The sequence below is a fragment of the Pristiophorus japonicus genome, chromosome 1 (genome assembly GCF_044704955.1).
Source record: "Pristiophorus japonicus isolate sPriJap1 chromosome 1, sPriJap1.hap1, whole genome shotgun sequence".
In the NCBI taxonomy this organism is placed as follows: Eukaryota; Metazoa; Chordata; class Chondrichthyes; family Pristiophoridae; genus Pristiophorus; species Pristiophorus japonicus.
The window spans coordinates 180740084-180753138 of record NC_091977.1 but is presented as its reverse complement, the minus strand read 5'-3'; the positions used below and the strand labels follow the sequence as shown (position 1 = coordinate 180753138).

The 13055-nt window shown below is 48.0% G+C and overlaps 1 protein-coding gene across 4 annotated transcripts in view; it reads right to left on the bottom strand.

The window, feature by feature from the left end:
- tmem161b (transmembrane protein 161B) overlaps positions 1–13055 on the bottom strand; it is a 144316-nt gene that overhangs the window by 105468 nt on the left and 25793 nt on the right. For 2 of the 4 annotated variants that reach the window (XM_070885270.1, XM_070885276.1), the window contains exon 1: positions 4077–4320. The exons of the other annotated variants lie outside the window; for them this stretch is intronic. In XM_070885270.1, the coding sequence (XP_070741371.1) occupies positions 4077–4079 (3 nt within the window). In that variant the 5' untranslated portion in view covers positions 4080–4320. Of the gene's footprint in view, positions 1–4076; positions 4321–13055 lie in introns of those variants that run through there. 4 annotated transcript variants of the gene reach the window in all.

Genomic DNA, 13055 nt, shown 5'->3' with positions numbered 1-13055 from the left:
GTGTCGCAACGAGAGGTGTTGAACACCTGGTGCAGCTCTTCCCGGCGGTACTGCTGAACGCCGCCGCAAAAGCGGACCGAAGGATTGTGAAGGGGCACAGGAGGTCTTTCATGCCGCTCCGGGATGAAACCAGGAGCGCAAAGGACCGGAAAATCCAGCCCAATGATTATAAATCAATGCAGTGCACAGCGTTGCCCAGGATTCTCCCAGAATTGAAGATCGATCCTCCTGGCAATGCTGCAAACAACCTGGGAAAAAAATCTCCAAAGTGAGAAGAGCTTGCCTGATGACCGCCGCTGATGTATCAGGTGAATCTGCTCCGTGACATTCACAGAGCTTTGCTCTGTATAACTGAGGAGCATTCACGGGAAAACTGACTAAGTGGGCTACTTTCCCCAGAGATCACCAGGAGAAAAACGGCTCCCGGGAACAGGCAGTGAGAGGAAAGGGCTGAGGCCTTGTGCCTGTGACAAACTCCAGCATCGAGCTGGTGCTGCCGAGAATGTATGGGCTTGGAACTGATTCCGGAAGCGTTGTCACTTTACAATATGTTCAAGGCAACCATAAAGTGGTCTATAACCACCATATGCACCAGAAGGCTGAAACAACTTCCCAGAAGCTGACAATTTAAGCGTAGGCCTGATTACAAGCCTACATGTGTAAATTTGTACATAGACCAAACATTATTTCATTTGTACTGGAGGAATAAAAAAAAGTTACAATACGAAAACAGGCCATCTAGACCAAGTCCGTGTATTTACCTTCCACGTGAACAAATAGTTCTAAATGAAAATTTCTTCATCCACCATCCAATCTAATGCTGAATGTTGACAGTTTCTGCTTTAACCACAACCCTGGAAGTGAATTCGACAGCCTCACAACTGTGTGTAAATAACTTCCTTCTGCTCAAAATCTCTTGCATTCAATTTTGAATCCAAGGCCTTTCATTATTTTTAAAAATTTGTTTCTGGGATGTGGGCGTCGCTGGCAAGACCAGCATTTATTGCCAATCACTAAATGCCCTCGAGAAGGTAGGTAAGCCACCGCCTTAAACCACTGCAGTCCTTGTGGTGAAGCTATTCCCAACAGTACGGTTAGGTAGGGAGTTCCAGGATTTTGACCCAGTGACAAATTTTCAAGTCAGGATAGTGTGTGACTTGGGGGTGGTGGTGTTCTCATGCACCGACTGCCCTAGTCCTTTTAGGCAGTGAAGGTCACGGGTTTGGGAAGTGCTGTTGAAGAATCTTTGGCGAGTTGCTGTAGTGCATTCTGTAGGTGGTACACATACCTCAGACACGGTGTGCCGGTGGTGGAGGGAATGAATGTTGAAGGTGTTGGATGGGGTGCCAATCAAGCAGAGTGCTTGGTCCTGGTGGTGTTGAGCTTCCTGGGTGTTGTTGGAGTTGCACTCATCCAGGCAACTGGAGAGTATTCCATCACACTCCTGACTTGTGCCTTGTAAGGTGGAAAGGCTTTGGGAGTAAGGAGGTGAGACACTCATTGCTCTTGTAACCGACCTCTTACCGTCTCGATCTTTTTGTTGGGAACTGCTGGCATGGCATCGGCCGTTTCAATCTCTCTGCTCCCTTCACTCACTCTAACCTACCTTCCTCTCAACCTGCAACACTCCGTACTCTCCGGTCCAACCCCGAGTCATTAAACTTGCAGACGAGGGTGGCGCGGTTGGTGAACAGACCTTTACCTTGCAGAGGCTGAATGCCAACTCACCGACACCTCCTCCTACTTCTGTATAGATCACAATACCACCAATGAACAAGTCATCGTTTTCCAGGCTGTCACTGACCTCATCTCCTCCGGAGATCTTTCCCCGCGGCTTCCAACTTCGTACCTGGAATATTCTTTGTTCCAGTCCTACTCAGGTCCCCTCCCTCACCTCTTTTCCCCCTACATTGATGACTGTATCGACTGCACTTCCTGCTCTCACCCCGAAGTGGAAAATTTCAATAGCTTTGCTTCAAATTTCCGCCCATCCATCCCTCACCTTCACATGGTCCATCTCCTACTCTACGCTTCCCTTCCTCGATTTCTTCATCTTCTATTGTTTTTTTTTTTTTTAAACAGGGATAGGCAGTTAACTAATATCTACCATAAGCCCACACTACTTTGATTACACTTTTTCCCACCCAGTTTCTTGTAATGACTATTCCATTCTCCCAACTTATCTATTGCTGTCGCATCTGTTCTGACGATGCCACCTTCTACACCAGTACTTCAGATACTTTTTCCTCAACCAGCGATTCCCCTTCACCTTGGTTGACAGGACCCTTGACCGTGCTCATCCCATTTCCCGTACTTCTGCCCTCCCCTTCCCTTTCCCCTCCCCTCCCAGAACAACGATAGGCTTCCTCTTGTCCTCACCTTCCACTCCACCAGCCATCATTCTCCACCATTTCCGATACCTCCAGCGTGATGCCACCGTCAAACATTTTCCCCTTCCCTTTCAGCATTCTGAAGGGACCAATCCCTCTAGGACACCCTGGTCTACTCCTCAAATCATCCCCAACACCCAGTCCCCTTCCCAAAGTACCTTATCATGCAAGCACAGGAGATGCAACACCTGCCCTTTTACCTTCCCATCATCCAGATGAAACAGCAATTTACTTGTACTTTCAATTTAGCATACTGTATTCGCTGCTCACGATGCAGTCTTCTATATATTGGGAAGATTGAATGCAGATTGGGTGAACGCTTTGCTGAACACCTCCATTTAGTCCACAAGTGTGACCTTGAGCTTCCGATTGCTTGCCATTGTAATTCTCCACCCACTTCCACTCTGACCTCTATCCTGAGCCTTCTATACTGTTCCAATGAAGCTCGGAACCTTGAGGAACAGCACCTCATCTTCTGATTAGGCACTTAGTCTTTCAGAGTCAAAATCAAGTTCAACATTTCAGATCATAACTACTGCTCCCAGTTTTTGGACAGCAGGTGAGTAATGATTCTGCTGTTGCCACTCCTTTAGACCCCTCTTGTTTCTTTATTTATCCCATTACCATTTCTCTTTGCCTCACACCATCATCCCTTTTGCCATTTAATCACTCCTGTCTTCCACCCTGCCACAGACCTTCCCTTTTGTTCTTTCCTCGCTTCTGTACTTGCTTAAAAAGTATTACATCGCTAACATTTTCCAGTTCTGATGAAAGTTCACCGACCCACAGATGGTGCCTGACCTGCATTTTCTGTTTTTACTTCAAAAGTACTTTGTTGGCTGTAAAGCATGTCCTGAGGCCAGATAACTAGAAGCCTTTTATTTCTAATAAAGCAATTATTCATGCAGGGATGAGGACAGGAGTCACTCCAGTTCAGATTAGAACCATTTAAATTTATATTACAACTTCTCCGCATAGTGAAATCATTCAACATCTACGGTATCGTACTCAACATAAACGTACCCCAATGACACTCAGTGGATCCAAAGGTAAGCTACCTCAACAATCGCACACCTTCCACAGAGAATTCACTCCATCGTGGATTCTACCCCACTTATTAATTTGCTGATGAAAAGTTTTGCATTAAAAAAAACACTGATCCCTAAAAGGCAAAAAAGCAAAATATTGAAAATATTTGTCCATCCTCACATCTCCACTCTGGTCTACTGCTATCCACAGCCCCCAGAACCAGATTCAGGCGTTCACTTGTGATCATTAAAAGATGAGGGGGGGGGGGGGGGGGGGGGGAGCAATAAGACGAGGATTTATATACAATATATAGCGCCTTTCACGACCACCGGACGTGTCAAAGCGCTTTACAGGCAATGAAGTACTTTTGGAGTGTAGTTAATGTTTGTAATGTAGGAAATAAGAAATGTATTTAAAAGCAAAGCCATGTTTCCGTATGTATGAATGAATGAATCGGTGCCCTGACAGTGAGGTAGACAGGCCTGCTGTGAGGCAGTGCCCTGGGGTTAAATGTGAGAGTGGGCCCGGTGTGTCCCAGTGTGTGTGAGTGAGTGAGTAAAGGGCTCGGTGAGCAGCTCCGACAATCGGCCCGCTCCCACCCTCGCCGACCACTGGGCCCGGGCCGCCCTGCCGCCCTGCCGCCGCCGCCGCACTCACCATGCTGTCGGGTTCCGGGGCTCCGGGAAGGTCGGTGGGTAGGCGGCCGGGCTGCCCCGCTCGCTGCCTGTCTAAATCGCTTTGAAGGCACCAACTGCCGCCATCGCTCAACCTCGGCCGGCGCTAGAGGTCACGGAGGACCCGGGCCGGGCCCCGGTACCCGCCTGCTCCATTCCACTCCACGCCCACATCGCACAATTTTGGGGAAATAGAAGCCGCTAAAAAAAAGTCAAGGCGACTCGGTGATACATATTTTGTTCATGTTCGTCTTTGAGCACTGAAATCCAGCCCGCCTCTAAAGGACAGTGATTGGTGACCTTCAATGGATGATTACAAAGTGCTGACGTCACTTTGCATCGCGCTGATTGGTCGCCGTTCGTAGGCGCGCCGGATAGTTTGAAAGGCCCCGTACCCGCCCCGAGCGTTGCTTTCAAAGACCGTGCGGCCGCCAACTTGGTAAAGGATCCGCTGCCTGAAACTAAACATCCAGGTGCTGGCTATACACCGTCCATCTTGGTGAAGAGACGCAGCCCGAAAACCAAACGATCCAGACATTGATGCAAAAGCAAAATACTGCAGATGATGGAACCTGAAATAAAAACAGAAAATGCTGGAAATCTCAATGGGTTAGGCAGCATCTGTGCAGAGAGAAACAGAGTTAACATTTCAGGTCGATGCCCCTTCGTCAGAACTGGGATGCAACACCTGCCCTTTTACCTCCTCCCTTCCCACTGTCCAGGGCCCCAAATACTCCTTCCAGGTGAAACAGCGATTTACTTGTACTTCTCTCAATTTAGTATACTGTATTCACTGCTCACGATGTGGTCTTCTCTACATTGGGGAGACCAAACGCAGATTGGGTGACCACTTTGCGGAACACCTCCGTTCAGTCCATAAGCGTGACCACAAGCTTCCGATCGCCTGTCACTTTAATTCCTCGCTCCACTCCCACTCCAACATCTCCATCCTAAGCCTCCCACACTGTTCCAATGAAGTTCAATGCAAGCTTGAGGAAAAGAAGTGGCTGCAGAGATAGTGGATGCATTGGTTGTAATCTACCAAAATTCCCTGGATTCTGGGTGGTCCCAGGATTGGAAAACCACAAATGTAATGCCCTTTTTTAAAAAAGGAGGCAGGCAAAAAGCAGGAAACTATTGACCAGTTAGCCTAACATCTGTCTTTGGGAAAATACTGGAGTCCATTATTAAGGAAGCAGTAGCGGGACATTTGGAAAAGCATGATTCTATCAAGCAGAGTGAGCATAGTTTTATGAAAGGGAAATCATGTTTGACAAATTTGCTGGAGTTCTTTGAGGATGTAACGAGCAGGGTGGATAAGGGGGAACCAGTGGATGTGGTGTATTTGGATTTCCAGAAGGCATTCAATAAGGTGCCACATAAGAGGTTACTGCACAAGATAAAAGTTCACGGGGTTGGGAGTAATACATTAGCATGGATAGAGGATTGGCTAACTAACAGAAAACAGAGTCGGGATAAATGCGTCATTTTCCGGTTGGCAAACAGTAACTAGAGCGGTGCCGCAGGGATCGGGGCTGAGTCCTCAACTATTTACAATCTATATTAATGACTTGGATGAAGAGACCAAGTGTAATGTAGCCAAGTTTGCTGATGATACAAAGATGGGTGGGAAAACAACTTGTGAGGAGGACACAAAAAAATCTGCAAAGATATAGAGACAGGCTAAGTGAGTGGACAAAAATTTGGCAGATGGAGTATAATATGGGAACATGTGAGGTTATCCACTTTGGCAGAAATAATAGAAAAGCAAATTATAATTTAAATGGAGAAAAATTACAAAGTGCTGCAGCACAGAGAAACTTGGGGGTCTTTGTGTATGAAACACAAAAAGTTAGTATGCAGATACACCAAATAATCAGGAAGGCAAATGGAATGTTGGTCCTTATTGCAAGGGGGATAGAGTATAAAAGCAGTGAAGTCCTGCTGTACACAGTATTGGTGAGGCCACACCTGGAGTACTGCGTACAGGGTTGGGGGTAATATATTAGCATGGATAGAGGATTGGCTAACTAATAGAAAACAGAGTCGGGATAAATGCGTCATCTTCCGGTTGGCAAACAGTAACTAGTGGGGTGCCGCAGGGAGCGGGGCTGAGTCCTCAACTACTGCGTACAGTTTTGGTTTCCGTCTTTAAGGAAGGATATAAGAAATAGGAGCAGGAGCAGGCCATACGGCCCCTCGAGCCTGCTACGTCATTTAATACGATCATAGCTGATCCGATCATGGACTCAGGTCCACTTTCCTGTCCGCTCTCCATAAACCCGTCTCTGCAAGATCCTGCAAATCGCCTGGGAGGATAGGCACACCAACATCAGTGTCCTCGCCCGAGCTAACATTCCCAGTATTGAAGCACTGACCACACTCGATCAGCTTCGCTGGACAGGCCACGTAGTTCGCATACCAGACACGAGGCTCCCTAAGCAGTTGCTCTATGCGGAGCTCCTTCATGGCAAACGAGTCAAAGGTGAGCAGCGGAAATGTTACAAGGACATCCTCAAAGCCTCCCTGATAAAGTGCGATATCACCACTGACACCTGGGAGTCCCTGGCCGAAGACTGTCCTAGGTGGAGAAAGTGCATCCGGGAGGGCGTTGAGCTCTTCGAATGTCAACGCTGTGAGCATGAAGAAGTCAGGCGCAGGCAATGGAAAGAGCGTGTGGCAAATCAGTCCCACCGACCCTTCCCCTGATGAATGTCTATCCCACCTGTGACAGGGTCTGTGGCTCTCGCATTGAACTGTTCAGCCACCAAAGGATTCACTTTAGGAGTGGAAGCAAGTCTTCCTCAATTCTGAGGGACTGTCCATGATGATGCTGATGCATGCATGCATCCCTAACAAGAAATTAGGGATGCATGCAATAAGGGTACAGCAGTTATTATGGGCGACTTTAATCTACATATAGATTGGGCTAACTAAACTGGTAGCAATACGGTGGAGGAGGATTTCCTGGAGTGTATTAGGGATGGTTTTCTAGTCCAATATGTCGAGGAACCAACTAGAGGGCTGGCCATCCTAGACTGGGTGATGTGTAATGAGAAAGGACTAATTAGAAATCTTGTTGTGCAAGGCCCCTTGGGAAAGAGTGACCATAATATGATAGAATTCTTTATTAAGATGGAGAGTGACACAGTTAATTCAGAGACTAGGGTCCTGAACTTAAGGAAAGGTAACTTCGATGGTATGAGACGTGAATTGGCTAGAATAGACTGGCGAATGATACTTAAAGGGTTGATGGTAGATAGGCAATGGCAAACATTTAAAGATCAAATGGATGAACTTCAACAATTGTATATCCCGGTCTGGAGTAAAAATAAAACGGGGAAGGTGGCTCAACCGTGGCTAACAAAGGAAATTAAGGATAGTGTTAAATCCAAGGAAGAGGCATATAAATTGGCCAGAAGAAGCAGAAAAGCTGAGGACTGGGAGAAATTTAGAATTCAGCAGAGGACAAAGGGTTTAATTAGGAGGGGGAAAATAGAGTATGAGAGGAAGCTTGTCATTTGCAGTCAGAATCAGGTGAATTTATAATAGGGAACAAAGAAATGGCAGACCAATTGAACAAATTTTTTGGTTCTGTCTTCACTAAAGAAGACACAAATAACCTTCCGGAGATACTAGCGAGAAGGAGGAACAGAAGGAAATCCTTATTAGTCAGGAAATTGTGTTAGGGAAATTGATGGGATTGAAGGCCGATAAATTCCCAGGACCTGATAGTCTGCATCCCAGAGTACTTAAGGAATTGGCCCTAGAAATAGTGGATGCATTAGTGATCATTTATCAGCAGTCTATCGACTCTGGATCAGTTCCTGTGGACTGCAGGTAGCTAATGTAACACCATTTTTTAAGAAAGGAGGGAGAGAGAAAATGAGGAATTATAGACTGATTAGCCTTGTTATATATGTGAACTTGTATTTACTCTGTACAGCCACCAGAGGGCTCATTCCCCAGAGTCCCAAGGGATCCCATAATCCCTTAGGAGAACAGGTATTTAAGAAGGCTTCACAGGTTGGAGAGGCACTCTGGAAGCCTGCAATAAAAGACTAAGGTCACATGTTACTTTGAGCTCACAGTATTCAGTCTGACTCTTTCTCCATACACAACAACTGGTGACGAGATACAGATAGTGAACCCAAAAATGCAGAGAACAGTGGGCATCCTGGAGAAATTTTCGGAGGGAGATGATTGGAAAACTTTTGAGAAGCGACTCAACCAATACTTCATGGCCAACGAGCTAGATGGGGAAAAGAACACTGCCAAACGAAGGGCGATCCTCCTCACCGTTTGTGGGGCACCATGAAGAATCTGCTCTCTCCAGCGAAACCCACGGAGAAGTCGTATGACGATTTGTGCACACTGGTCCGAGAGCATTTGAACCCGAAGGAAAGCGTTCTGATGGCGTTTGGCAGCGCTCTCTTCCCCATCTAGCTCGTTGGCCATGAAGTATTGGTCGAGTGACTTAGATAGGTTAGGTGAGTGGGCAAATGCATGGCAGATGAAGTATAATGTGGATAAATGTGAGGTTATCCACTTTGGTGGTAAAAACAGAGAGACAGACTATCATCTAAATGGTGACAGATTAGGAAAGGGGGAGGTGCAACGAGACCTGGGTGTCATGGAACATCAGTCATTGAAGGGTGGCATGCAGGTACAGCAGGCGATTAAGAAAGCTAATGGCATGTTGGCCTTTATAGCGAGGGGATTTGAGTACAGGTGCAGGGAGGTGTTACTACAGTTGTGCAGGGCCTTGGTGAGGCCTCACCTGGAGTATTGTGTACAGTTTTGGTCTCCTAACTTGAGGAAGGACATTCTTGCTATTGAGGGAGTGCAGCGAAGGTTCACCAGACTGATTCCTGGAATGGCAGGACTGACATATCAAGAAAGACTGGATCAACTGGGCTTGCATTCACTGGAGTTCAGAAGAATGAGAGGGGATCGCATAGAAACGTTTACAATTCTGACGGGTTTAGACAGGTTAGATGCAGGAAGAATGTTTCCAATGTTGGGAAGTCCAGAACCAGGGGTCACAGTCTAAGTATAAGGGGTAAGCCATTTAGGACCGAGATGAGGAGAAACTGCTTCACCCAGAGAGTGGTGAACCTGTGGAATTCTCTACCACAGAAAGTTGTTGAGGCCAATTCACTAAATATATTCAAAAAGGAGTTAGATGTAGTCCTTACTACTAGGGGGATCAAGGGGTATGGCGAGAAAGCAGGAATGGGGTACTGAAGTTGCATGTTCAGCTATGAACGCACTGAATGGCTCGAAGGGCCGAATGGCTTACTCCTGCACCTATTTTCTATGTTTCGATGTTTCTACCGGTTCTACACCTACAAAAGGTCTGAAGGCCAGGAAGTGGCGAGTTATGTTGCCGAGCTAAGACATCTTGCAGGACATTGCGAATTTGAAGGACATTTGAAGCACAAGCTCAGAGACTTTTTCGTACTTGGCATTGGCTATGAAACCATACTTCGCAAAGCTTTGACTGTAGAGACCCCAACATTGAGTAAGGCCATAGCGATAGTCCAGGCGTCCATTGCCACCAGTGACAATACGAAGCAAATCTCTCAGCACACAAGTGCTGCTACAAGTACTGTGAACAAAGTGTTGTTGTTTTCGAATTGTAACACATACCTGCAGCTACACGTCCACAGATATCTCAGAGTCCACCATCAAGGATGATGAATGCAAGGCCATTAACACCTTGTTGGCGCTGCGGGGGTGATCATCGTTTCTGTCATGTATGTAACCTTCATGTAACAACACTGTAATACTGTATATACTTGAGAAATGCACACATTGACCATAGGGGATGAACTTGTGGGAGACATGCCTCACTTGGTCATCCAGGTATATAAAGGGAGGTCCCACGCAGGGTCATCACTTCTCGGTCCTGTGAATAAAGGTGCAGGTCACAGAGTGACCTTGTCCATAGAATGTGCCTCGTGTGGATTTGTGATATTGTGTAAGGACTTTACAGTGGTGACGAGAAACGGGAATCAACGACCCACGAGAAAGGCCACCGGTAGCACAGAGGAACAGTACTGTGTTGATGAGCGATTTCATTGAGAGGCTTCAGCAGAGCTTTGTCATGAAGGACTGGCTGGGAGATGCAGCGGCCGACAAGCGAAGGGCTCATCTACTGACCAGCTGTGGATCTAAGACTTACGCGCTCATGAAAGACCTGCTAGCACCCGAGAAGCTGGCGGACAAAACCTTTGAAGAGCTCAGCAAGCTAATCAGTGAGCACCTCAAACCGGCGAGCAGCATACACATGGTCCGACACAGATTTTATACCCACTGACGTCGGGAAGGACAGAGCATACCGGACTTCATTGCGGACCTCCGGTGCTTGGCCAGCCTCTAAGTTCACAGACGCCTGCAGGGGGGAGATGCTAAGGGATTTCTTTATTGAGGGCATCGGTCATGCCGGGATTTTCAGAAAGTTAATCGAGGCCAAGGATTTGACCTTGGAAGCGGCGGCATTGCTGGCTCAGACTTTTATGGCGGGGGAGGAGGAAACCAAGATAATATACGCGCGCAACCCTGACTCCAGGGATCAGGTGGTCAATATCATAAACGCGACTCAGAGCCCAGCAGGCAGGCAAGGGCAGTTCGACACACCCCAGGCAGCAATAGACCCCAGAACAGGTTTTCAACACAGACAATGGCAGGCTGAACAGACATTTACGGCATCCCAGTGGACAATGCATTCTGGGATGGGGCCATTGACACCCGCTAACAGGGTGCTCAAGAGCAGTCAAAGGGACAATCAGTGAGGAATGCCTGGTAACAGCTCTTTTGTTCACAACAATGGGAATCTCAGTTCATGATGGAGGTGTGGGGACAGACATGCTGCCAGGACTTGCAGGTTTCAACAGTTCATCTGCAGAAATTGTAACCTCACTGGCCATTTAGCCAGAATGTACAGGAAGCCTGTGACCAGGCTAATTTACGAGGCGGATGGACCAGAAGAAGGGTCTGCGAGGCAGGATGACCCGTGGGGCAAATCAATGGACGCTGAAGTTCAGCGGGTTCATGTAGCAAACATTCACAGCTCATATACCAAAACGCCACCTATGATGATGAAGGTCCTATTAAATGACATCCCGGTATGCATGGAGCTGAACACGGGGGCCAGCCAGTCACTCATGAGCGTACAACAATTCTAAAAGCTATGGCCACTCAAAGCCAGCAGACCCAAGCTAGAACGCATTGAGGCTCAATTACGGACGTACACCAAAGAAATCATTCCAATGCTAGGCAGTGCAATGTTGGCTGTCACACACAATGGATCAGTGAACCGGCTGCCGCTCTGGATTGTCCCGGGCAATGGTCCCGCACTGCTGGGGAGGAGCTGGTTAGCTGAGATGAACTGGAAATGGGGCAGGTGCACGCAGTGTCATCTGTGGAGCGAAGTTCATGCTCACAGGTCCTACAGCAATTTGAGTCGCTATTCCAACCTGGCGTCGGGACGTTCAAAGGTACCAAAGTAGTGATTCGCATCACCCTGGACGTCAGACCAGTGCACCACAGAGCCAGAGCTGTGCCGTATGTGATGCGGGAGAAAATTGAAAGCGCATTGGACCGTTTGCTGAGAGAGGGCATCACCTCGCCCGTTGAATTCAGCGACTGGGCGAGCCCCATTGTTCCCGTCCTAAAAGCGGATGGCTCGGTCAGGATCTGTGGCGACGACAAGGCCACTATCAACCGGGTGTCCCTACAAGACCAATACCCGCTTCCGAGAGCGGAGGATCTTTTTGCCACGCTGGCTGGCGGCAAGCTGTTCACCAAGTTGGACCTCACTTCAGCCTACATGACCCAAGAATTGGCCAACGAATCCAAACTACTGACCACAATCACCACGCATAAGGGGCTGTTTGTTTACAACAGGTGCCTGTTTGGCATTCGATCAGCGGCCGCGATCTTTCAAAGAAACATAGAAAGCCTGCTCAAATCCATTCCTGGAACGATCGTATTCCAGGACGATATCCTTATCACGGGTTGGGACACCGAGGAACACCTCCACAACCTGGAAGAGGTGCTACGCCGACTGGACCGGGTAGGCCTGCGACTCAAGAAACCTAAGTGTGTGTTTTTGGCTCCCGAAGTCAACTTTCTAGGCAGGAGGGTTGTTGCAGACGGGATTCGACCTACCGAATCCAAAACGGAGGCGATTCGACGAGCACCCAGGCCCTGCAACACATCAAAGTTGCGTTCATTTCTGGGACTCTTGAACTATTTCAGGAACTTTCTGCCGAACTTAAACACATTGTTGGAGCCACTACACGTGCTCCTGCGTAAGGGTTGCGATTGGTTTTGGGGGGACTGTCAAGAACGGGCTTTCAATCGGGCGCGTAACCTACTCTGTTCAAATAAGTTGTTGACCCAGTATAACCCCTGTAAGAAATTGGTTCTGACATGTGATGCATCGTCCTATGGGGTTGGGGGTTGGGTGCGTGTTGCAGCAGTACAATGCTGAGGGGCAACTCCAACCTGTGGCTTATGCCTCCAGGTCGCTCTCTCAAGCAGAACGTGGATATGGGATGGTTGAGAAGGAAGCACTTACATGTGTCTATGGGGGAAAAAGATGCACCAGTACCTTTTTGGCAGGAGGTTCGAATTAGAAATGGACCACAAGCCGTTAACATCCCTGTTGTCAGACAGCAAGGCTGTCAATGCCAATGCGTCAGCTCGCATACAGTGATGGGCTCTCACGCTGGCTGCGTATGACTACTCCATCCGGCACTGGCCCGGCACTGAAAATTGCGCTAACGCGATCAGCAGGCTTCCACTGGCCACCACTGAAGGGGCAGCGAAGCAAAGCGCTGAGATGGTCATGGCCGTTGATGCCTTTGACAGTGCAGGCTCCCCCATCACAGCCTGCCAGATCAAAATCTGGACCAACAGAGATCCCCTCCTATCTCTGATTAAGAAATGTGTC